Raw genomic sequence first — 26,775 nt, 5'->3', positions numbered from 1 at the left:
CCAGTGCGAGGGAAGTGTTGCATTTTCAGAAGTCTGGTCTTGGCCATTTAAACAAGTGATGGGGACTTCAGACGGTGTTACTGAGGCTACATTTACTCACTGAGAGGAGACCATGGCAGGTAGTCAGGAGCATCTCCAAGTTCCAGTCTAATGACACTGCAGTTTCCCGACAGGAGGATGTTGCACAGGAAATGACATCACCAGTGTTCCGGATGGGGAAACCCCATTAGGGTGTGAGGATGACCACTGTACACAGCACACTATTGAATTTCTGTGGAGGGCATTTGCACTCTGGAAAAAATAAATCCCAACTGTAAAGCACTGAATCAAAATGGTGCTTTGTAACGGAATTTCTGTGGTAACGTTTCTCAGTCCCAACGTGTGGAAATAGCTTCCATCGACCATTAATATCTTGAAAACTCCAATTACACCTGAGTAAACTGCAGGGAATGCAGTCCTGGTCTGTGTAATCTCTGATAATTTAACACTCCAGTACACCTCTGCCTTTGGATGAGACATGAAACCAAGGAACCATTTATGTTCCCTGGGAGAATGTAACGGATCACCTGGTGCTATTTCCTAAAGAGAAACAAAGTTCTCACCAGTATCCAAGAAAATAATTCTCCCAACCGCATCACTAAAGCAGATTTAGCTTGGTTGTCAGAGGCAGAGGTGGCAATGGATGACAAATAGTTTACTGTAGTGATTGGTGCTCAGTCCCCTGTTGTTTGTCATTCACATTAACGATTTGGACAAAAATGTAGGTGACATGATCAATATATCCGTGGACAACAGCAAAATTGGTGCGATAGTGGGCAGTGAAGAAAGTTGTCTCAGTGTACAACAAGACCAAGATCATCTGTGTCAGTGGGCATAGGAATGGCAGATGGTAATTAACTTAGGACAAGTACATTGTTCCCTGGAAGTGGTGACACAGACAGACAGGATTGTAAAGAAGGTGCGTGGTGTGCTTGCCTTCATCTGTAGGGCATCGAGTACAAGGTTAAGATGTCAGGATACAACTGTACAATCTTTAGTCAGGCCACACCTGGAGTGTTCTGTTCCAATCTTGCAGACATAAATAAATATTACATAAATGTAATCATAAATGAATATTATGTAATCAGAATTAGGTTTATTAGCACCAGCATGTGTCGTGAAATTTGTTAACTTAGCAGTGGTAGTTCAATGCAATACATAATATAGAAGAAAATAATATTAGTAAATAATTAAGTAAATCAATTACAGCGTATGCATATTGAATAGATTAAATATTGTGTAAAAAAAAAAATGCAAGTGAGGTCATGTTCAAGGGCTTACTGTCCATTTAGGAATCAGATGGCAGAGGGGAAGAAGCTGTTCCTGAATCGCTGAGTGTGTGCCTTCAGGCTTCTGTACCTCCTACCTGATGGTAACTGTGAGAAAAGGGCATGGCCTGGGTGCTGGGGGCCCTTAATAATGGACGCTGCCTTTCTGAGACACCGCACCCTGAAGATGTCCTGGCTACCTTGTAGACTGGTAACCAAGATGGAGCTGACTAAATTTACAACCCTTTGCAGCTTCTTTCGGTACTGTGCAGTATCCGACCCCCACCCCCCACACCAGACAGTGATGCAGCCTGTCAGAATGTGATTAGACTAGAAAGAGTGCAGAAAAGATTCACCAAGATGGTGGGCAGAGTTAAAGTAGATTTTCACTGTGGCTCCCATTCACAGAATTTGTCTGAATTGTTCAATCTATGTACATCAGTGAATAGATATGCAGAGTCAAAGCAGCTGTCAGAAACACTCCTGTTTCCTTTCTCTGTTCAGCATCTGACATTCCAACACAAACATCTGGAGTGATGGAGCTGGTGACAGTGACTGACATGTCTGAGTGTTCGATGAATGCCACGTACAGCTTTCTGTTCTCCGATGGACTGTTACCACATCATGAAATGAGGGAAATTAGGTTGCAATCACACTGAATGCAGCCAGTGAGGAATTTCCACCAGTGAAGAACTGGCATCGAGCTCCAGTTATGAATAGCAGACACTATGGAAACTGGTCAGAATTAGAATGGAAATTTCAGCAACTTTCTGTGAAATTTATGTTTTCTCCATAATCAGTTGTTGTGGATGTTGGGAGAAAGAAACTATTGACCTTAATGAGCTCCTTAAGGTCTGGCCATTGGAGCCAGAAGGGAGCAGCCAGTGCAAAAATTGGCAGCAGGTGACATGTAAAGACTGGGCTGGAGACCCACGTGGAAAATAGAGTGGGCACCATGAATTATTCATTCTTGCCTGGCACTGCAGTTCAGTGTCTTGTTAATCTATACAGGGTCTGCTGGTGCAGATCTGGGTCACAGGTTGGCACACTGAGTGGGAATTGGCATCTTCCCCTCACTGGGACATCAGTGTAAGAGTTTGGTTGTTGCAACCACTGGAAGTTTTCATTGATATTTCTCTGGAGCTTTGTTACATGTTTGCTTATTTGATTTATTTTTAATTGCAGGCCTTTCGCCGTTGGACTTTGTTGTGATTTGTGTGTTGATCGTAGGATTGCAGCTTTCCTCATTTTATATCAATGTACTTCGGTATGTCACCGAGATCTGGGAATTACTGAAAGGTATCTGTCATTGTTTAATACACACTTGGATATAAATTTGCAAGCAAGTAAAATGTGACATATTTTCAAAAAGAAAAGGGTATCAAATTAAATCTCATCTGAATTAACAACACCTTATCCCAATTCATTTAGGTGAAGTTGTCCTGTTCATTCCAGTTATAAGCTGATGTTTTGCAGTGACACAGAATGTCTGGAAATATTTGGGAATTGTCTCTGAACTGACTCCAGAGGGGTCTTTAACAGATGACTCAATTCATTTGTGTTTCACATTGTGTTGAACTTCAATGTAACAGAATCAGTTTGGAGCTGAGGACCAAGGGAAAGGTTTCACCCATGATCCAGACAGTGGTAAGGTTGGGAAGGAGTAGGACTGTCTCCCTTGTGTCTCTCTTGGATACTTACAACAACATTTTCATTCAACAGCAGCTTTCAGCTCTGTGGCTTTTACCCCCCAATTTCCTTTCCAGCTTATAAAACGAAGTTCAAAATATTGCTATTCCTTCCTCTTGTCCTCATTCAGGAACTTCCTGGACAAGTCCACTTCACAAATAAACTTTCAACACAGATTATAGTTCAAGAATAGTAACAAAACCTCCAGCTCATGGCCTTAATATAATGAATTATATTAATTCGTAAGGTTTGCCTTAAGAGCCTGATTGAATTTTTTTGAGGATGTCACTAAACACATTGATGAAGGAAGAGCTGTAGATGTAGTGTATATGGACTTCAGCAAGGCATTTGATAAGGTACCCCATGCAAGGCTTATTCAGAAAGTAAGGAAGCATGGGATCCAAGGGGACATTGCTTTGTAGATCCAGAACTGGCTTGCCCACAGAAGGCAAAGAGTGGTTGTAGATGAGTCATAGTCTGCATGGAGGCCGGTGACCAGTGGAGTGCCTCAGGGATCTGTTCTGGGACCCTTAATCTTTGTAATTTTTTATAAATGACCTGGATGAGGAAGTGGAGGGATTAGAAAGTTTGCTGATGACACAAAGGTTGGAGGTGTTGTGGATAGTGTGGAGGGGTGTCAGAGGTTACAGCGGGACATTGATCGGGTACAAAACTGGGCTGAGAAGTGGCAGATGGAGTTCAACCCAGATAAGTGTGAAGTGGTTCATTTTGTTAGGTCAAATATGATGTCAGAATATAGTATTAATGGTAAAACTCTTGGCAGTATGGAGGAACTGAGGGATCTTGGGGTCCGAGTCCATAAGATGCTCAAAGCAGCTGCGCAGGTTGACTCTGTGGTTAAGAAGCCATACGGTGTATTGGCCTTCATCAATCGTAGAATTGTATTGAGGAGCCGAGGTAATGTTGCAGCTATATAGGACCCTGGTCAAACCACACTTGAAGTACTGTGCTCAGTTCTAGTCGCCTCACTACAGGAAGGACATAGAAGCCATAGAAAGGGTGCAGAGGAGATTTACAAGGATGTTGCCTGGATTGGGGAGCATGCCTTATGCGAATAGGTTGAGTGAACTCGGCCTTTTCTCCTTGGAGCAACAGAGGATGAGAGGTGACCTGATAGAGGTGTATAAGATGATGAGAGGCATTGATTGTGTGGATAGTCAGAGGCTTTTTCCCAGGGCTGAAGTGGTTGCTACAAGAGGACACATGTTTAAGCTGCTGGGGAGTAGGTACAGAGGAGACGTCAGGGGTAAGTGTTTTACTCAGAGAGGGGTGAGTGCGTGGAATGGGCTGCTGGCAATGGTGGTGGAGGCGGATATGATAGGGTATTTTAAGAGACTTTTGGATAGGTACATGGAGCTTAGTAAAATAGAGGGCTATGGGTAAGCCTAGTAATTTCTAAGGTAGGGACATGTTCGACACAACTTTGTGGGCCGAAGGGCCTGTATTGTGCTGTAGGTTTTCTATGTTTCTATGAAAAGTTCTGTGAAGCTTCAGAGGCAAATTGCACAATAATATGTCAGCAAGTCACAGGGAACAATAATGATGCCGGTGACCCTGGACTGAACATAGAGTTCGGTTTGAAAGGAGGAGCACAAGTGCAGAGTTTCAGACAGGGAAAGTCAGAGTTTGGTCTTTGCGGTAAATCAAAGCACACACACCAGTGGTGGAGAGATGAAGATCAGGAGTTCACAGGAGAAGAGAGTTAGAGAAGTGAAGGAATTTCAAATGCATCGAGACTAAACTGTTGTAGAACTGGGTCAGGGAATGTGAGGTATACAGATTCAGCAGGTTCTGAAAGCACAGATGAGATTTTTTCAATCTTTTTATTAATATCAGCATGATAAGATTAATACATAGATATTGGGATTACAAACTTACAAAATTGAAATAAACATAAAAGGATACACAAGCAATAAGTACAATATAGTTAAGTCTCCCCAAATCATGAATGATACAAATATCATATAAACGAAACACAAAAAAAAACTAGGTATAGCATGTTGAAAAAAAGCAGAAAAGAGAAAAAGAAAAAAATATATTATTACCTTAAGAAAAACTAATCTAACAAACTAACCACTAACTAATAAAGAAAAAAAAAGGGCTGTTTATAGTATCTATAAAAAGATAAAAAATCATCAGTGTCCCCAACTTCGATCCTCTCAACATATATATAATCAAAATCGGAAAAACAAATAGGATTGGAACAGGATCAAATTACATCATGTGAAAATATTGAATAAATGGCCTCCAAATCTTTTCAAATTTAATAGAAGTGTCGTATACGACGCTTCTAATTTTTTCCAAATTTAGACATAACATGGTTTGAGGAAACCAATGAAATATGGTAGGGGGATTAATTTCTTTCCAATTCAACAAAATAGATCTTCTAGCCATTAATGTAAGAAATGCAATCATCCGACAAGCAGAAGAAGATAAATGAATTGACTCCATCATTGGTAAACCAGAGATTGCAGTAATAGGATGAGGTTGTAAATCAATGTTCAATACCATGGAAATAATATTGAAAATGTCTTTCCAATATTTTTTCAAAAATGGACATGACCAAAACATATGAGTTAAAGAAGCTATCTCAGAATGACATCTGTCACATATAGGAATTATATGGGAATAAAAACGAGCCAATTTATCCTTGGACATATGAGCCCTGTGCACAACTTTAAACTGTATCAATGAGATTTTAATCATTTGGCATAATAACAGGACACCTAAAACAAACATCCCTGAATCAGTAAACATCAACATGGTTTAGTGAGAGGGATATCATGTTTGATCTATTTATTGGCCTCTTTTTACAGCGATAACGTGCTGTGGGTAAAGGTGGATCTGCTGTGTTTAGATTTCCAGTGAACATTTACTATGGTGTCATATCAAAGGTTATTGTGGGGAATGTGAAACAGGAAGAAGACAGTCGGCATAAATGGATCTTTTCTGGTTGTCTGGATGTAAAAGTGGATGCCGCTGTGTTTGGTTCTGGGAACAGAGATTTTCATAATTTTCTGTAATGGTCTTGCTGAGGGAGATGAAGGTACCAATGATATGGTGGTTAAATTTGACAGCAGCATAAGGAGGAAAGTAAATTGTGATAAGGACATATGGAGGGTCCAAAGCGATGAGAATGGGCAAATCATCTGACAAATGGAGTGTAAGGTGGCAGAATGTGGAATTGTTCATTTTGTCGGGGAAAACGAAGGAGTGTATTATTGAAATGGGGAGAGGCTGCAGATGCAGAGGGAGCTGGGTTCACTGGGCATCATTAGCAACTGGGACAATTTCAGCTTCAGCAAGTAATCAGAGAAGGTATCAGAATGTCACATTTATTGTAGAGTGAACTGACTATACAAGAGTTAAAATTATCTTCAGTTAAATAGGACACGTTCAAGTTTATTGTCATCTGACTGTACATAATACAACCAAACAAAACAACATTCCTTCAGACCACGGTGCACCCACAAAACACATATCACTCACAGCACAGAAAACAAAATATTACCACAAATACATTAATAAAACATAATTCAGAGTGCATGTAGTGTGCAGCACAGGTAAACAGTAAACAGCTTGCTGAGGGGGAGCAGTTTCAAGTTGCTGGGTGTCAACATCTCTGAGGATCTATCCTGGCCCAACATCTTGATACAATTACAGTGGCAGCGGCACGACAGCGGCTATATTTCCTGAGGAACTTGAGGACAACTGGGATGTCACCAAAGACACTCACAACTTTCTACCGATGCACTGTGAAGAGCTTTCTAACTGGTTGCATCACCGTCTGGTGTGAGGGGTCACTGTACAGGATCGGAATAAGCTGCAGAAAGTTGTAAACTCAGTCAGCTCCATCACGGGCACCAGCCTTCCCAGCATCCAGGACATCTTTTAAAGGCGATGCCTCAAAAAGGCGGCATTGACCCTTCAGGCCCCCCAACACGCAGGATATGCCCTCTTCTCATTGCTAAGATCTAGGAGGAGGTAGAAGATCTGAAGACACTGACGTGAAGTTCCAAACCAAACTTGAATCAACGATGGATCCTCGACAGCTGTGGCAGGGTTTGAATGCCATCACCTCTTATAAAGTTAAATCAAGTGACATGGGAGACAACAGAGCTTCACTTCCAGATGAGCTCAATGTTTCCTCTGCTCACGTTGACTATCAGAACATGGAGGAACCATCGCAAACCCCCACATCCCCCGATGATCTGAAGTGTGGGTTTTCTTCAGGAGGGTGAATCCCAGGAAAGCATCTGGACCAGACTGGGTAACTGGCCACGTACCAAAATGCTGATCAACTGTCTGGTGTGTTCACTGAGATCTTTAACCTCTTGCTTCGGCAGAGTGTGGTACCACCTGCATCAAGCAGGCTTCATTCATATTGGTGTTCAGGAAGAGCGTGGTGACCTGCTTCAGTGACTATCGTCCAGTTACACTGAGGTACATCGACAGTGATGACGTGTTTTGACAGGTTGGTGATGAAACATATCAGCTCCTGACTGAGAGGCGACTTGGATCCACTCCAATTTGACAATAGACAATAGGTGCAGAAGTAGACCATTTGGCCCTTCGAGCCTGCACCGCCATTCTGAGTTCATGGCTGATCATCCACTATCAATACCCGGTTCCTGCCTTGTCCCCATATCTCTTAATTCCCCTATCCATAAGATAACTATCTAGCTCCTTGAAAGCATCCCGAGAATTGGCCTCCACTGCCTTCCAAGGCAGTGCATTCCAAACTCCCACAACTCTCTGGAAGAAGAAGTTTTTCCTTAACTCTGTCCTAAATGACCGACCCCTTATTCTCAAACATATCAGCTCCTGCCTGAGAGGCGACTTGGATCCACTCCAATTTGCATCCGGAGCAACAGGTCTACAGCAGATGCCACCTCATTGGTTCTTCACTTAATGCTGGAACATCTGGACAGCAAAGATTCATCAGGATGTTCATTATTATCTACAGCTCATCATTCAATACCATCATCCCCTCAAATCCAATCACTATGTTACAAGACCTTGGCCTCTATCTCCCTGTGCAATTGCATCCTGAATTTCCTCACTTGTAAACCCCAGTCAGTTCGGATTGGCAACAACATCTCCTCCACGATCTCCATCAGCACGGGTGTACCACTGGGCTGTGAGCTTAGACCCTGCTCTACTTGCTTTACACTTATGACTGTGTGGCTGAGCACAGGTCCAATGCCACATTCAGGTTTGCTGACAACACCACTGTCACAGGCCAAATCAAAGTGTTGATGAATCAGCATACAGGAGGGAGATTGAAAATCTGTCTGAGTGGTGTCACAACAACAACCTCTCACTCAATGTCAGAAAGACCAAGGAGTTGATTACAGACTTCAGGAGAAGGAAACCAGAGGTCCATGAGCCAGTCCTCATCAGAGGATCAGAGGCGGAGAGGGTCAGCAGTTTTAAATTCCTGGGTGCTACTATTTCAGAGGACCTGTCCCGGGTCCAGCATGTACAGGCAGTCCCCGGGTTACGTACGAGTTCCGTTCCTGAGTCCGTCTTTAAGTCGGATTTGTACGTAAGTCGGGACAAGTACAATCGGTATTATTTAGCGTCAGTTAGTCAAACATTTGTCTTAGTATATAGTTTATATTTTACCTTTCTGTGCATATAAAACACTTAAGAAACATATGTATTCCAATAATAAAACTACTGCGTTGCTTAGTAATAATTGTAGCTTTCATCGGGGCAGGGCGTTTCACAGGCTCCATTATTCTCACTTTATCCATTATCCTTTAAAATTGTTCCGATCATTGACCGACTGTAGCCTAACGCTTTTCCAATGACTGATGGCTTTTCACCTCTTTCCAAACGCTTTATTATTTCCACTTTATTTTCGATCGCGATCGCTTACCGTCAATAGAACAGAAACATTGTGGGCGGCGGGTCCCGAGCTCCGCCAGCTTCTGAGGTCCGCTGGGTCCTAAGGACCATCGCACTGAGACAGGCTAAATGGGACAAGTGGGGGCTGTGCTGGGCTCGGGTATTTGATCCTCCACATATTCAACGTGGGAATTTAAACTGGAGGTGGCAGTGTTTTTTTTTAAAGGTTGAGTTGTGAGTTCGACATCAACCCGGCACGGACGGTACGGGAGTCACTGGATCCACATCAACCTGGCACGGACGGTACGGGAGTCACCGGATCCACATCAACCCGGCACGGACAGTACGGGAGTCACTGGATCGACATCAGCCCGGCACGGACGGTACGGGAGTCACTGGATCGACATTAACCCAGCACGGACGGCACGGGAGTCACTGGATCGACGTCAACCCGGCACGGAAGCGATCTGTCACTGGATCGAACCTCGGTTCTTGAGCCCGGCGCTGATCTCACTGCGCGACCAGCTGACCGGAACCGGGGGGAGGGGGTTGGGGGGTGTGGGGCGGGGTCAGGGTGAATCTTACTCAGAAAAATTTAACCCAAATACAAAGTTAAACACTCAACACAGTGGCAATGACTTACAATAGCGGACGGTGTTCTCCTTCCTCGGTTTGTAAGTACGAGTTGTCCGTAAGTCGGACGTTTGTAACTCGGGGACTACCTGTAAATGCAATTCTGAAGAAAGCATGGCAGCACCTGCACCATTTCCTTAGCAGTTGGCAGAGATTCGGCATGACATCTAAAACTTTGACAAACTTTCTAACATCTACACTTCTATCGATGTGTAGTGGAGACTATATTGACTGGCTGCATCATAGCCTGGTATGGAAATACTAATGACTTTGAATGGAAAACTTGACACAAAGTAACGGATTCATCCCAGTACATCACGGGTAAAGCCCTCTGAACCATTGAGCACATCTACATGAAACACTGTCGTAGGAAAGCAGCACCCATCATCAGGGATTCCCACCAACCAGGTCATGCTCTCTTCTCACTGTGGCCGTCTGGTAGAAGGTACAAGAGCCTCAGGACTCGCTCCACCAGGTTCAAGAACAGTTACTACCCCTCAACCATCAGGCTCTTGAACAGAAGCGGATAACTACACTCAACTTCACTTGTCCCATCCTTGAAATGTTCCACAACCAGTGATCTCACTTTCAAGGACTCTGTCTCATTATCTCATGTACTTGTTGTTTATTTGCATTTGCGCAGTTATTGTCTTCTGCACTCTGGTTGATCTTTCATTGATCCTGTTATCGTTACTATTCTAGAGATTTGCAGGGCAGCACACAAGAAAGTGAATCTCAGGGTTGTATATGGTGATATTTATGTACTTAGATAATAAAATTGACTTTGAACTTTGAACAATTGACACTCTGTCAAGACCCTCAGGATTTTCACGTAGAACAGTACAGCACAGGAACCGGCCCTGAGGCAGAGTGTCTGTGGTGAACATGATACCAAATCAAACTCATTCCTTCTGTCTGAACACGATCCATATCCCTCCATCCCCTGCAGATTCTTCTGCCTGAACACGATCCATATTCCTCCATCCCCTGCAGATTCTTCTGCCTGAACACGATCCATATCCCTCCATCCCCTGCAGATTCTTCTGCCTGAACATGATCCATATCCCTCCATCCCCTGCAGATTTTTCTGCCTGAACACGATCCATATCCCTCCATCCCCTGCAGATTCTTCTGCCTGTCTAAATGCCTTTTAAATGCCTCCCCCACCCCTGGCAGCCCACTCCAGACACTTGGCACTCTGTAAAATAATTTTCCCAGCACATCTCCTTTAAACTTTTTCCCATTGACCTTCAAGCTACAGCCTCTAGTTTTCGACATTTCCACCCTGGGAGAAAGACTGACTGTCTACCCTATCTACTCCTCTCATAATCTTATAAACTTCTGTCAGGTATTCCGCCTCACCCCTCAGCCTCTGACACTCCAGATAAAACAAACAAGCCCAATCTCTCGTTGTAGCTCATACCCTCTAATCCAAGCTGCATCTTGGTAAAGCTTTACTGCACCCTCTCCAAAGCCTCCAAATCCTTCAAACAAAACTGCACACAATATCTGTACAATGTCTGCAACTCTTTCAATATTCTTTTTTTGTCATCAGAAAAGTTACCATCTAAATTTCCATCCAAGTCACTTCTGCATGACAAGCAACAGAGGTCCCAGCACAGATACCTACAAAACACCACGAGTCACAGACCCCCACCCAGAATAACAACCATGCTGAAGAGTAGAGGTCACCAACCTTTTTAAGCCCAAGATCCCCTACCTCGGTCTTAGTGAAAGGCAAGATCGACCCCAGATCGATTAGTTACACGCATGTGCACCGGGCAGAAAGAACGGAACTAAAACCCCCCAACCCAGAAACAATCTCTCAACAGTATTTGTGTATTTATTTTTCATTTTTTTTCGGGATCTACTGGGAAAGTCTCCAAGATCAACCAGTCAATTGCGATCGACGGGTTGGTGACCACTACTGAAGAGCGTGGCCTCACTCTTCCCGTGGTCGACCCTGGTCCCCAATGCCAACTCAGACTGGTTGCAGATGCTCATCAATCTGTAATCTGACCAAATGTGGTTTCTCATTCCCCATGCAAAGGTGCAGGGCCAGACAACAGACCTGGTGGGATGTAGAGGGATTGTCCAACCCAGCTAACACAGGTCTTAACAGACATCTTTAACATCTCTCTGAAACAGTTCACTGTCCCTGCAGGTTTCCAGGCAGCCACCATCATTTCAGTGTCCGAGAGAGACAGTAATTGGCCGAATTGATTACCACTCAGTGGCACTGACCTCAACAATCATGAAGTGCTTTGAGCAGCTGGTAATGGATCGTATGAAATCCCACCTTCCAGCTACATTGGACCCTTCCCAGATCACCCACCACTCAAACCACTCATGTCAGAGAGTTAACCATAAAACACACACCTTCTCCTTTTGCCTTCCCCGAGTCAGCAGTTGGGTCCATTCTGTGAATCGTGAATCCCTCTGGTCTGTCTGCTGCATCCGGCGTGTCTGGAGAAAGCCACGTTTCCATAAAGCATACAATTGAGCCGACTCTCAGCTGCCTCTGATGCAGCAGTCTTGCCCTCAGATCCGTGATTTTGTTCTCCAGTGACGGCACATTTGCCAACAGGATGCCGGGTAGAGGAGGCCTCATCCCCCTGTGTTTCAGCCTGGCTTGGATTCCCCTCTCCGGCCTCACTTTCAGACATGGCGATGAGCCTTAAAGGCCCCACACCTGACTGGTCCGGGACCTTTTAAGTGTTATTGATGTTCCTGCCTCAAACACAATATACAGGTTGAGTAACCCTTCTCTGAAATGCTCGGGGCCAGAAGGTTGGTCAGAAAGGTTCAGTCGCTTGGCTTTCAGGATGAGATAGTAAATTGATTAGACATTGGCTTTGTGGGAGAAGCCAGACAGTGGTTGCCTCTCTGACTGGAGGCCTGTGACTAGTGGAGTGTCACAGGATCAACACTGGGTCCATTGTTTCTCATCAATATCACTGATCAGGATGATAATATGGTTAACAGGATCAGTAAATATGCAGATTACACCAGGATTAGGGGTGCAGGGGAGGGCACTGAGGAATGTGGGAGAACAAAGGGATCTGGGAATACAGGTTCCATAATTCATTGGAGACTGTGTCATGGGTAGATAGGGTCATAAAGAAAGCTTTTTGGCACATTGGCCTTCATAAATCAATGTATTGAGTACAGGAGATGCTTAGGTTGAAGTTGTCTGAAACTTTGGTAAGGACTAATTTGGAGTACTGTGTGTAGTTTTGGTCACCTACCTACAGGGGAGAAGTAAATAATTTTGAGAAAGTACTTTTCATTATATTAATGCCAGGAGCTGGAGGTTTTGCTACTATTCTTGAACTATAATTTGTGTTGAAAATTTATCTCCGCAGGGATCGGTGCTGGGTCTGTTGTTGTTTGTCAACTATGTCAACAATCTGGTTGATAATGTGATTCACTGGATCAGTAAATTTGCGGCTGACACCAAGCGTGGGGGTGTTGTGGACAGCGAGGAAGGCTGTCATTGGTTGTGGGGGGATCTGGACCAGCTGGAAAAATGGGCTGAATGATGACAGATGGAATTTAATGCAGACAAGTGCTTGGTGATGCACTTTGGGAGGACCAACCAGGGCAGGTCTTACACAGAGAATGGTAGGGCACTGAGGAGTGTGGTAAAACAAGGGCATCTGGGAATACAGGTCCAGAGTTCATTGAAAGAGGTGTCACAGTGAGGGAGGGTCATAAAGAAACCTTTTGGCACATTGGTCCTCTTAAATCAATATACTGAGTACAGGAGTGGGATGAAATGTTGAAGTTGTATACGAAATTGGTGAGGCCCAGTTTGGAGCACTGTGTGCAGTTTTGGTCACCTACCAACAGGAAAGATGTAAATAAGGTTGAAAGAATGCAGAGAAAATTGGCAAGGATGTTGGAGGACCTGAGTTACAGGGAAAGATTGAATAAGTTAGGACTTTATTCCTTGGAAAGTAGAAGTTTGGGGAGAGATTTGACAGAGATTTTGAAGGGTACAGATAGGGTAAATACAAGCAGGGTTTTTCCACTGAGGCTGGGTGGATCTACAAATAGAGGTCATGGGTTAAGTTTCAAAGATCAAAGTTTCAAAGTGCATTTATTATCAAAGAATGTAGAAATTATACAAGGTTGAGATTTGTTTGCTTACAGGCAGTCACAAAGCAAGGAACTCGAAAGAACCCAATTGAAGAAAATGAGACCAACTCCCCAGTGCCCAGAGAGAAAGAGAAACAGAAACACCAAAACAAATCATATAAACAATAGAAGCGAGCAACAACAACAGCATTCCGAACCAAATTGAGTCTTTAGATCCAAATCCCTGGAGCAGCCTGGAGTAGGCCCAAAGCCTCGGTATTCACTTAATCATTTTAACAGAGTAAACAGCTGCAAAGTTCACAGACACAAAGCACAGCAACCAGGGGCAGTCTCACTGCATTAGCATCGCGAAGAGAGAAACCCCCCAGACTATCTGAGCCGGTGTTTAAATTCAAAGTACATTTTATTATCAAAGTATGTATACATTATACAACCTTGAGATTCATCTCCGAACAGGCAGCCATGAAACAAAGAAACACAAACACTAACCCCATATATCTGAAAAAAGTCTCTCTAACGCCCAATGTGCAGAGAATTACAAGAAACATGTCCAGAAGAAAGTAAAAGAATAAATTAACCCACAAAAAAGACCTTCCCTTCCCTTTCAGTTCCGAATGTTAACAAATTTGACAGGACTGATCATTCAGTGCTGGAAGGTAAATTAGTAATGAATGGAAGGTATGCTTCATGGGTAATTTTAATGTGGGGAGGTGGTGGGATAAAATCCAGACTGAGATAAAATTCCATGATGGGGCAACAAGGACAAAGAGAAAGGAGAGAGGCTGATGAATAGTCAGACCCACAAGTCTCCATGGAGACAGGAGACTGATGACACTGGGATCAGGAACAGAAAACAAGTTGCTGGAGGAACTCGGTGGGTCAGCAGCATCTGTGAAGGTAAAGGGGTTGCACACGCAAAATGGTCCTGCCGAAGGGTTTCGGCCCGAAACATCGACTCTGCTTTTTCCTGCCTGGCCTGCCGAGTTCCTCCAGCATTTTGTGTGTATCCCTTGGATTTCCAGCATCTGCAGATTTTCTCTTGTCTGAGGTAAAGGGGTTGTGAACATTTCAGGTTGAGACCTGATGCAGTTTGTTTTATTTTTACACAAGCATTCACGGTTTGGTTCATATTGTTGAAAAACATCAAGGTGATGACCTGGGGGATAACTTTGGATTCCAGTTCATCTTCAAGCAGTTCAGTGGGCAAGAGCTGAATCTATTTGTGATTAGTTAAACCAGTTTATCAGACCGGGTGTTCAGGCCTGTTAATCTTGAGTGTATAGTGATGGAAGTTGTGCCAATGGGCAGAGTCTCAGGTGAATGAGTTATAGTTATAATGGGGAAAAGAGATTTGGTGATATGAAGAGGGTTTGATTCAACACCTCAGTAACTCCTGCGATATGGATAGTAAGTTTGGGAATGTGAAAGAGCATTTGTGAGGAAATTGAGAGAAATTCTTTTTCAGTAATGTGGGGTCTGAAGAGGGTGGGAATTTAGGTGGTGGGTGCAAAATAAGAAACCAGCTCTTCCATCCCCCTTTCTTGAGAGCAATTGGAAATGAACAAAAACCACTACAAGAGAGGTGTCCTTGGATCGTGTGCACTGCTCACCACTGGATGTCCTGGACAACCTCTCCCCTTATCTGTATTAAATATCCCAGCATTTGGACAGTTCAGCCTGTACCCTTGAGCTGTTTAGTTTCAATGTTGGAATAAGCCACTGACTGATGCTGTGAGCAGCTGTTCCAGTCCTCGGCATCAGAACAGGATTCACAGTCAAACAGTGGAACCTCAGTGTTACAGCTGGGGTTGGTTTTTGTTAACACTGGCAACTTGATGTCAGTCTCAGCCCTTGAGATCATGAGGGAATACAGCAGAGAATATCGACAGTGGCTGTTGCCTTATCTGCTGGACATGTCCAGAGGGAAGCTGCAGTCTATCTGTTTCCACATGCACAGTCACTGGCTGAGGGTTTATCTAAGTTATCAAATGTAAAACAAATCCTGGTAGCAGCCACAAACTGTGTTTTGTGTCTCTCTGAGCTCCCCATTTGCTGCAGTGGTGAGTGAACTCCTGAACCTCCTTCAATCCAAAGTTCTGACATCTGATCCATTTCAGAGTTGTTTGGGTTGCTTGATGTTTAGGACATGCAATATCATCACCAATCGAAACAACCCTGAGTCAAGCTCTGTTACCGGGACATTTGTCCATTGATGCATGTGTTAAATCATTTATGTTGTTTGCTTATCAAATGTTGTAAATTTCTTTTTATTTTTGAAAAGGTTCTCAGATTATCACAATTTGGAGGAAGTTGAAAGCCGTCTGTGATGTTGTCCTCATCAATTGTTTCGTCATTTCCTGGATCGTCAGCGCTACGACTTTTGGTATGTGATCAAATAAACCTGTATGAAAGTGATGAACTCAGTTCTCTGCAGGGTGGTTGGAATGCATTGAGTATCTCAGTCAGTACATTGTAAGATGCTTTATCAGGACCACCAGCATCTGCAGTCCTCAGCCCCACAACTGGGTGCAGGGAAACCTGCTGGAGGTTCAGACGGTAATGGCCAAACATCAACAGTTCAGAACCACCAGAAACACAGCACAGGTCAGCTGAACACATACAGGTCAGATAAATCACTGGAGGGCACATAGGTAAACCGGACTGAGTGATGGAACTTGGGTGATTCGGTGAGTTTCCAGTGAAATTGTGAGACAGCCGCATAACCAATTGTTGTGGATGTCAGGAGAGTCAAACCATGGACCATGTGGGATGTCTGGCTGCAGTGTCGTGCACTCCTCAAGGTGTGGCCATTGGAACACCAGAAGATGCAGCCAGTGCAGAATATTGACAGCAAGTGACCAGGATAGATAGATAGGTAGATAGATACTTTATTCATCCCCATGCATCTAAATCACTAACTCAAAAAGCATTAATAATAGCTTTAAAAAAAGTTCTTAAGTCCTGGCAGTTGAATTGTAAAGCCTAATGGCATTGGGGAGTATTGACCTCTTCATCCTGTCTGAGGAGCATTGCATCGATAGTAACCTGTCGCTGAAACTGCTTCTCTGTCTCTGGATGGTGCTATGTAGAGGATGTTCAGGGTTTTCCATAATTGACCGTAGCCTACTCAGCGCCCTTCGCTCAGCTACCGATGTTAAACTCTCCAGTACTTTTCCCACGACAGCGCCCGCCTTCCTTACCAGCTTATTAAGACATGAGGCGTCCCTCTTCTTAATGCTTCCTCCCCAACACGCCACCACAAAGAAGAGGGCGCTCTCCACAACTGACCTATAGAACATCTTCAGCATCTCACTGCAGACATTGAATGACGCCAACCTTCTAAGGAAGTACAGTCGACTCTGTGCCTTCCTGCACAAGGCATCTGTGTTGGCAGTCCAGTCTAGCTTCTCGTCTAACTGTACTCCCAGATACTTGTAGGTCTTAACCTGCTCCACACATTCTCCATTAATGATCACTGGCTCCATATGAGGCCTAGATTTCCTAAAGTCCACCACCATCTCCTTGGTCTTGGTGATATTGAGACGCAGGTAGTTTGAGTTGCACCATATCACAAAGTCCTGTATCAGTTTCCTATACTCCTCCTCCTGTCCATTCCTGACACACCCCACTATGGCCGTGTCATCAGCGAACTTCTGCACATGGCAGGACTCCGAGTTATATTGGAAGTCTGATGTGTACAGGGTGAACAGGACCGGAGAGAGTACGGTTCCCTGCGGCGCTCCTGTGCTGCTGACCACCGTGTCAGACCTACAGTCTCCCAACCACACATACTGAGGTCTATCTGTCAAGTAGTCCACTATCCAATCCACCATGTGAGAGTCTACTCCCATCTCCGTTAGTTTGTGCCTTAAGATCTTGGGCTGGATGGTGTTAAAGGCACTAGAGAAGTCAAGATTATCCAAGAAGGATAGATTAGACTGCAGGGAATAATTCAGGTCTGGAATAACAGGTCAGCGTGTTGTTATCCCACATCGGAGGCCATGCAGAGTCAGTTGGTTCAGTCATGTAGACAAAGTTAGCAAGTCTGGGCAGAGGCTGGTACATCTCCTGCCCTGTGGAGATAAGTGGAATAGTTTGGTTCTTTGCATCAATAGGCAGCTGTTATGGTCATTTACCTGATGAATTGTTACAGGTTTACTCATTTGAATTTGTTTTTAATTACAGGCCTTTCCACCACGGGAATCATCACTATCGTCTTATCAATCTTACTGCCAGTTGTGTTCATTTTAATTCTGATGTGTTGGAACATAAAAGAGTATTTGGACAAAGGTATCTGTCATTGTATTTTCACACTTGTGTATCAACTCCAGTCACATCTCCAAGTAACTTTAGACTCATTTTAATAAAAAGATAGAAAAGAAAAAAAGCTGAATAATCCTCACCCCCACCGACCCCTCTAGATTCCTGTGACCTGTGGGATGAAATTGTCTGACATTTTTCCCAGTTATGAAATTCTGATTTACAGTGTCACCACACTGGAATGATTCTGGAGTCGCCTCTGATCTGACTCCAGAGGGTCTTTAGAAAAAGTAGTCTGGAGAGGAACGTGTCTCAGCTCACTGGTGTTTGATCATGGTGTTGTCAAATTTCAGCATCATATCAGGTTGGTGTAAAGGATCCCAATGATGGTGAGGTGAGTGAGTGAGTGTTTGGGGCCTTTCTCATCCTTGATACAGTTGGGTGTGGGAAGGCCTCTCCTTCAGGCTGTTAATAATCTTGCTTAGATATTTGATTAAATATTCTTGTTTCAGACTGATACAGCTAAAAAGCACAACTACTTCCAAGGTCAGTACAGTCAACAAAGATGTCTTAATGCATTTAAACTAACTATCGCTGCTGAAAACTGACAGAAACAACTCTGATTGTGGATGGAACCGCCCACGGAGGAAGCGTAGCTGTAGATCGGGGTTAAAAGTGCTGCACCTGGTGACCCTGTGATCTCTGTCTCAGAGGCCGATGTTAAGTTGTCTTTAAAGAGAGTGAACCCTCGCAAGTTGGAAGGTCCCAATGGAGTACCTGGTAAGGCTCTGTAAACCTGTGCCAACCAACTGGCGTGAGTATTCAAGGACATTTTCAATCTCTCACTGCTACGGCAGATGTTCCCACTTGCTTCAAAAAGGCAACAATTATACCAGAGCCTTAGAAGAATAACGTGAACTGCCTTAATGATGATTGCCCGGTAGCACTCACATCAACAGTGATGAAATGCTTTGAGAGGTTGGTCATGACGAGACTGAACTCCTGCCTCAGCAAGGACCTGGACCCGTTGGAATTTTCCTTTTGCCACAATAGGTCAAGGGCAGATGCAATCTCAATGGCTCTCCACACGGCTTTAGACCAACTGGACAACAGAAGCACATATGTAACGATGCTGTTCATCGACTATAGCTCAGCATTTAATACCATCATTCCCACATTCCTGATTGAGAAGTTGCAGAACCTGGGCCTCTGTACCTCCCTCTGCAATTGGATCCTCGACTTCCTAACCGGAAGACCACAATCTGTGTGGATTGATGATAACATCTCCTCGCTGGTGATCAATACTGGTGTACCTCAGTGGTGTGTGCTAAGCCCATTGCTCTACTCTCTATATATTCATGACTGTGTGGCTAGGCATAGCTCAAATATCATCTATAAATTTGCTAATGATACGACCATTGTTGGTAGAATCTCAGGTGGTGATGAGAGGGTGTACAGGAGTGAGATATGCCAACTCGTGGAGTGGTACTGCAACAACAACCTGGCACTCAAAGTCAGTAAGACGAAAGAGCTGATTGTGGACTTTCGGAAGGGTAAGACGAAGGAACACATACCAATCCTCATAGAGGGATCAGAAGTGGAGAGAGTGAGCAGCTTCAAGTTCCTGGGTGTCAAGATCTCTGAGGATCTAACCTGGTCCCAACATGTTGATGCAGTTATAAAGAAGGCAAGACAGTGGCGATACTTCATTAGGAGTTTAAATAGATTTGGTATGTGAACAAATACACTGAAAAACTTCTATAGAAGTCTACTGCACAGTACCGAAAGAAGCTGCAAAGGGTTGTAAATTTAGTCAGCTCCATCTTGGTTACCAGCCTACAAGGTAGCCAGGACATCTTCAGGCTGCGGTGTCTCAGAAAGGCAGCGTCCATTATTAAGGACCCTCAGCACCCAGGCCATGCCCGTTTCTCACAGTTACCATCAGGTAGGAGGTACAGAAGCCTGAAGGCACACACTCAGTGATTCAGGAACAGATTCTTCCCCTCTGCCATCCGATTCCTAAAAGGACATTGAACCCTGGACACGACCTCACTTTTTTTTAATATACAGTCGGCCCTCCTTATCCGCAGGATCCACATGCGCGGATTCAACCAACCGCTGATCGGGAAAACCCGGAAGTTCACTCTCCAGCACTCATTGTTTGAGCGTTGTTCACCTCGCATCTCATTTGGTCGCGACTTTGTTTCTGTGAAAAAATGGCTCCTAAAAAGCAATTAAGTGGACAAAGCAATTCCTCAAAGGCTAAGAGGGAGCGTAAAGTGCTATCTCTCGCCGAGAGAGTAGAAATCTCAGATCTTTTGAAAAGTGGCATGTCGCTTGCGGAAGTGGCCGTAAGAATGAATCGAACATTCACACCATAAAGCAGAAAGAAGCTGAAATTCATGGAAGTGTTAGTTCTGCCCCGACAACGGCAAAAATGGCCTCTCTGGTTCGTGACTGAGAAAGCATTAAGTGTGTGGCTAGAGGACATGTCACAGAAGCATATCCCCGTCGATGGCAAAATTATACGTGAAAAAGCACTTAGTCTCTAAGCACTACTCTGACGGGGTTGAGGAGAGTGAGAGTAAGAGATGCTGGCTAACTCTGTAAAGCGCTACAGCCTCAAGAACTTAAAGATCACGGGAGAATCGGGATCGGCTGGTGCCGAGGCAGCATCAGCGTTCCCAGAAGAGCTCAAGAAACTCTTGTCATTATTCCCTAAACAATCCAGTATAACAACTATTTACATAGTGTTTACATTGTATTAGGTATTATAAGTAATCTAGAGATGATTTAAAGTGTACGGGAGGATGTGCGTAGGTTATATGTAAATACTACGCCTTTTTATATAAGGGATTTCAGCATCCGTGCATTTTGGTATCCGCGGTGGGTAACAGAACCAAACCCCCGTGGATAAGGAGAGCCAACTGTATAGTATTTCTGTGTATTTGCATGAATTTAATCCATTCAATATACGTTTACTGTATAAAGTATACTGAATAAGATTGACTTATTTATTATTATTTATTTTCTTCTATTTTATGTATTGCAGTGAACTGCTGCTGCTAAGTTAACAAATTTCACGTCACATGTCGGTGATAATAAACCTGATTCTGATTTTTGTTTTCAACAACACCTTCCAGTGAATTAATGCAAGGGAACACCACCTTCTCCCTCTTCCTCCTCCAGTTATAAACCATTCAAAGTTCAAAATATTGACATTCCTTCCTCATGGCCTAACTTTTGCAAGTCCTGGCTAAGTTCACTTTGAGAATAATGTAACCACACAGACTATAGTTATCCAAGAACAGTACCAGTAGCTACTGGTGTTTGTAGTGTAAATGTTCTCTGCTGATTCACAGTCAAATTACCAAATGAAGTCTGTCTCCGAGAGACAGGAATCAGGAAAAGGGCAGGTGACCCCAGGTTTAGTCGGGGAGTTGTGTATTAAAGAAGAGTTTAGTGGATCAGGGAGGGATAGAGAGCTTTATTGGGGGTAAATTCAAGATAAGGAACAAGACAGCTCGAAGCACAAAGTGATGGCGATCAGGTTGTCTCAGGTGGACGGGAGGAAAGGGATGCAGAAATACAGAAACTTGTAGACTGAGAGAGACGGGGAGTGAAATGTAAAGTCAGAGGGGTCTGAAAGAACAGATCAGCATTTTAATATTGAGCCATTGTCTGAGGGAGAACCATGTGGGACAGTAAACTGGGTACATTACCATCACCAGGGAAGAGGTACTGAGCACATTGTCAGAGCTTCCATCTGTCAAGTCCCAGGTCAAGATGGACTTCATCCTGGGGTCTAAAAGAACAAACTACAGATATAATTCATGATCAGTATTAATTTTCTCAAGTTCTCTTGATTTGGGAGAAGGTTCCATTAGATTTGAAATCCATTTGACACTCCTCAGCCCGCTTCTCTAAACGGTCAAAAATCCCCCTGCAACCCACAATAGCCGCCCTCACTATCAACGACAACTCCTAATTTTGTGTAATACGCAAACTTATTGATCAAGCCTTGTGTTTTTGCATCCAAATCACTGATAAAAATATCAAATAACAAGAGTCCCTACACTGATAACTGCATCACACCATGAGTCACCAGCTTCTATAATGGAAAACAATTTTCTACCTCGGAGCCAATTTGAATCCCCCGGAAACCCCTGGATTCATGTCAGGATCATGTTAAAATAGATAACATTCATTGTCCTATCTACCCTTTTGGTTATCTCTTCAAAAAAAACTCTGAATGATTCATCAACCATGACTTCCTGTACATAAAGCTATGAGTAGCTGAGTAGGCTACGGTCAATTATGGATAACTCTGAACATCCTCTACATAGCACCATCCAGAGACAGAGAAGCAGTTTCAGTGACAGGTTACTATCGATGCAATGCTCCTCAGACAGGATGAAGAGGTCAATACTCCCCAATGCCATTAGGCTTTACAATTCTACCTCCAGGACTTAAGAACCTTTTAAAGCTATTAATGCTTTTTGAGACGGTGATTTAGATGCATATCATATTTTTTTTTTACTGAGTTAAGTATTGTATGTAATTAGTTTTGCTACAGCAAGTGTATGGGACATTGGAAAAAAAGTTGAATTTCCCCATGGGGATGAATAAAGTATCTATCTATCTATCTATCTATGTCTCCTCCTAATCAGATTCTGTCTAATGAAATCCTGGTAGATCCTGTCCCTCAGAATTCCCTCCAGTAACTTCCCCACCACTGATGTCAGGCTGACCGGGCTGTAGTTCCCGGGCTTGTCCTTGCTGCCCCTCTTAAACAACAGACCAACACCCATCATCACCATGAGAACAACAGAGGTTCCAGTGGGAGGCTCACCATCCCCCTGTCAGGGTAAACGGACAGGGAATATCTGTGGCTTTACCAGCATCACCCACATTCTCAGAACCAGTGTTGAGGAAGTGTTGCACATTGAGAGATCTCCACTTTTGGATGAGACATTAAGCCAGAGTCCCATCTACCTTTTTCGGGAAGGTGTAAATGATCCTTTGGTGTTATTTCCAAAAGAGCAAAGGATTTCTTCCCAGTATTGGAAAAATAATTCTGTTAACCAACATCACAAAGCCAGCTTTTATGTAACTGTTTGTTCAGCCTTACTCAGTACAAACTGAGTCTCATTCCCTCCAACAGTGACTGCACTTAAAGTACTTCACTGTCTGGACCAGAGACTGGTAAAAGATGCTGTGAGATTACAGGTTCTGTTTCTCACGTGGAGAAGTTCACTCTGCCCCTGCTCACAGGAGTTGGCTGAATTTTTCAGTTCCTGTGTGACGTCATTGAAACGATATGAAGAATGTAAAGAGCTGTCAGACACACTCCTGTTCCTGGCACGATGCAACATCAGACCCTGATATCTGAAATAAAGTAGCTGGTGACAATAAGTCTGATATGCAGGTGTCAGTCAGCTGTCTGGGCATCAACCTGCCCTTCACAAGGAGACTTTCTCTCCTCGAATGTGCCCCTGACCAGATTGTGGATATCAGCCTGAGCTCCTCTGGCTAAATGAGTGGGAGAACTTTTGTGACAAAATGTGGAATCGAGCCAGGGGTTGAGAGTTTCAGTGACTTTCCAGTGAAATTGTGGGGTAACTCCATAACCAATTGTTGTGGAAGTTGGGAAGATCAAACCCTGGATCATGTGGGTCAGTGTAGTGCACTCCCAGAGGAGTGGCCATTGCAACACCAGAAGGAGCAGCTGGGGCAGAATATTGGCAGGAGGTGACCTGGAAAGATTGGACTGGAGACCTCTGAGGACAACTGATCAGGCTCGTGAATTGTCTGTTCCAGGTTTCCCACCGTACAGGACATGCAGTCGATAAGACTGGGCAGAGGTTGGCACATGCCCGTCTCTGCAGGGTGAAAGTGGAACAGTTTGGTTGTTTGCAACATTGTGCAGCTGTTGTGGTCATTTTTCTGGTGAATTTTTACATGTTTTCTTATTTGAATTTATTTTCACTTGCAGGTTATTCCATCAAGGACACTTTAAATGATGGTTTGCAGTTCGTTGGCCTGATGTTGCCATTGGTGAATGTTCTGCTTCTGTTTTACTTGATCTACAAGAAGAAGTTTGACGGTATGTGACTTTACCTTTGTCTATGAGCTCCAGTTATCTCTCCAAGTAATTTGTGATTAATTTTAATGATGACATTAATGAAATGAAAACTTGAAAAATCATCCCCCTTCACCCATAGAACCACCCCCCCCCCCCGACACACTGTGATCTGTGGGATGAAACTGCATCATTTTTCACCCAGTTGTGAAGTGTTGCTTCACAGTGATACCATCTCTTACCTGACTCCAGAGGGATCTTTAGAAGACGTCGGGTTGAGAGGAAGTTATCTCAGCTGTCTGGTGTTTGACACGTGGTGTTGTTCAACTTCAAAATGAAATCAGCTGAGGAATGAGGGACAGAATCCCCTTTATCCCAGTGATGGTGAGGTGTTTGCATGATAGGTATCCCTCTGACCCTCGATAGAATTCAGTGTTGGGAGGCCTCTCACCGATCTTTCCTGGATATTTGCAACAGTTTTGTTTTTAACAGCACCTTCCAGATAGTCAGCATAAGGGAACACATTCCCCCTCTTCCTCTCCAAGTTGTAAACTATCCAGGGTTCAAAATATTGACATTCCTTCCTCATGGCCGAATTCAAGCAAGTCCTGGCTAAGTTCAGTTTGAGATCTACTTCACCGTAGAGGCTAAAGTTGTCCAAGAATAGAATCAATGTTTGTACAGTAAATGCCCCTGGCTGTTTCACAGGCAAATGACCAAATGAAGTCTGTCACCAAGCCAAGTAAAGCAAGATGAGGGCAGATGACCCCAGGCTCGGTCAGACAGTGGGGTGTCAAAGAAAAGCTTGAAGGTAGCTGAGCGAAGGGCGCTGAGTAGGCTACGGTCAATTATGGAAAACCCTGAACATCCTCTACATAGCACCATCCAGAGACAGAGAAGCAGTTTCAGCGACAGGTTACTATCGATGCAATGCTCCTCAGACAGGATGAAGAGGTCAATACTCCCCAATGCCATTAGGCTTTACAATTCAACTGCCAGGACTTAAGAACTTTTTTTTTAAAGCTATTATTAATGCTTTTTGAGTTAGTGATTTAGATGCATATCATATTATTACTGAGTTAAGTATTGTATGTAATTAGTTTTTGCTACAACAAGTGTATGGGACATTGGAAAAAAGGTTGAATTTCCCCATGGGGATGAATAAAGTATCTATCTATCTATCTATCTATCTTAAGGAAATGTGGTGAGCTTTAGGGGGTAAATTCAGAGATAAAGAACAATTTGCTGAAAGCACAAAGATCAAGCTTGCTGAGAAGGAGGGGATTAGAACAGAAATATAAAGGTTTATAGACTGCAGAGAGGAAGGGGAAGCGAGTTGGAAAGTCAGAGGTTTCTGAAAGTATTGATGAGCATCGAGCTGTATTCTGAGTGAGAACCAGTGTAGAGCAACAAATCTGAGAAATTTACAATCACCAGGGAAGAAATACTGAGTCAGTTGTTGGAGCTGCCATCTGACAAGTTGGATATCCAGATGGACCTCATCCTGGGGTCTGAAAGAGGCAGCTAATGACATACTTCATGCAGCAATTTAAATGTTCTCCCTATTCTGAAAAGTTTCCATTAAATTGGACAACAGCAAACGTGATTGCTTTATACAAAGATACCAAGAAACGGCAGGAGAGTATGGGTGAGGGTGATGTGTGGATGTGAAACTTGGCAAGGAGATGGGGTAGAATATAGAGACAGATGAATCTGGAGACAGATACAATTTTCAGTACTGGAGTGCTGTGTAACATTTTGAAGGGTTGATCCTGTGGGCAGATTGAAGGAGCAGAGACAGATGTATGATCTCGATCACAACCATCATGGCATCCTGATAAGTTGCTGCAAAAGTTAAAGGATGGAACTAAGGGATTATTTTTACATTCAGGATAATCTTTCAACACGTCTACATAAAATGTTCCAGCATGTGGACTGTTCAGCCTGCATCCTCGTGGAGTTCAGTTTTCAATTTGAACCAGAACACTGTCCGATGCCATTGAACAGCTGGAAACAGTGATGTTGTGATTCTCTGCATCAGAACAGGCTGTACTGTCAGACATGGAACTCAGTCACTGGCAAAATGTTTAATTGCAGTCTTCCAGGTCACTGGGATAATTCAGCAGAACTGATTTACAGTGGCCTGACATCCCATCCACTGGATGTACACACGGACAAACTACAGAGTACCTGTCATTTCCACATGTGATGCCTGTGGGTCAGTAAGTTATCAAATGTAGTGTTTCCAGAGGGAACCAGAAGATGCTTTTGGTCCCTCCCTGGTCTCTCCACTTGTTGCCAGTGTGTGAGAGCTCTCTGAACCTCCTTCAGTCCAATGCTTGAATGTCTGGTCCAGTTCTGAGCTGGTTGATTGCCTCATGTTAGGACACTGAATATCACAATGAACCTGACCAAGCCCAGGTTCATCTCTGTTCACTACAGCACTTCATTGATGCAAGTTTTGAAAAAGTTGTGTTACGGATTCAGCAACAATAAATATATGAGTGAGGCAGGAGTTTTTATAACAAACAGAACATTTATTAAACACTGAAAAACAAATCCCCAAAAGTAAACAAATCACTCACATAACCGGAAATCAGCTGCTGTGCAGCAGATTAAACAGTTCTTAAAGCAAGGAAGCTTAAACAGTTCTTAAAGCGATGTTGCAAAAACAGTTCTTAAAGTAGTATTGCCAAAAGTTCAAAATATTTACAGTCCATTTAAGGGAGAGACTTTTTAAGGCGATTTAAATTCTCCTTCATGTCGTGTTGTTTCGATTCCAAATCAAACTTTTCCCACGAAGAATTTAGGGAGATGAAGAATGAAATG

At 43.6% G+C, this 26,775-nt stretch overlaps 1 protein-coding gene and 1 long non-coding RNA gene across 2 annotated transcripts in view; one reads left to right on the top strand and one right to left on the bottom strand.

Moving 5' to 3' along the window:
• LOC140718815 (uncharacterized) overlaps positions 1 to 26,775 on the top strand; it is a 212,423-nt gene that overhangs the window by 144,526 nt on the left and 41,122 nt on the right. The window contains exons 7-10 of the mRNA XM_073033001.1: positions 2,493 to 2,606; positions 15,886 to 15,987; positions 17,790 to 17,894; positions 23,860 to 23,970. Coding sequence (XP_072889102.1) covers positions 2,493 to 2,606; positions 15,886 to 15,987; positions 17,790 to 17,894; positions 23,860 to 23,970 — 432 coding nt within the window. The remainder of the gene's footprint in view (positions 1 to 2,492; positions 2,607 to 15,885; positions 15,988 to 17,789; positions 17,895 to 23,859; positions 23,971 to 26,775) is intronic.
• The window catches only part of LOC140718837 (uncharacterized), a 49,378-nt gene that overhangs the window by 18,937 nt on the left and 3,666 nt on the right, over positions 1 to 26,775 (bottom strand). The window contains exon 2 of the long non-coding RNA XR_012096807.1: positions 21,587 to 21,669. This is a non-coding gene — a long non-coding RNA (uncharacterized lncRNA). The remainder of the gene's footprint in view (positions 1 to 21,586; positions 21,670 to 26,775) is intronic.

The sequence above is a fragment of the Hemitrygon akajei genome, chromosome 2, assembly GCF_048418815.1.
Source record: "Hemitrygon akajei chromosome 2, sHemAka1.3, whole genome shotgun sequence".
Lineage (NCBI taxonomy): Eukaryota > Metazoa > Chordata > Chondrichthyes > Myliobatiformes > Dasyatidae > Hemitrygon > Hemitrygon akajei.
The sequence above is the reverse complement of the archived record's forward strand: the minus strand, read 5'-3'. Positions and strand labels throughout refer to the sequence as shown.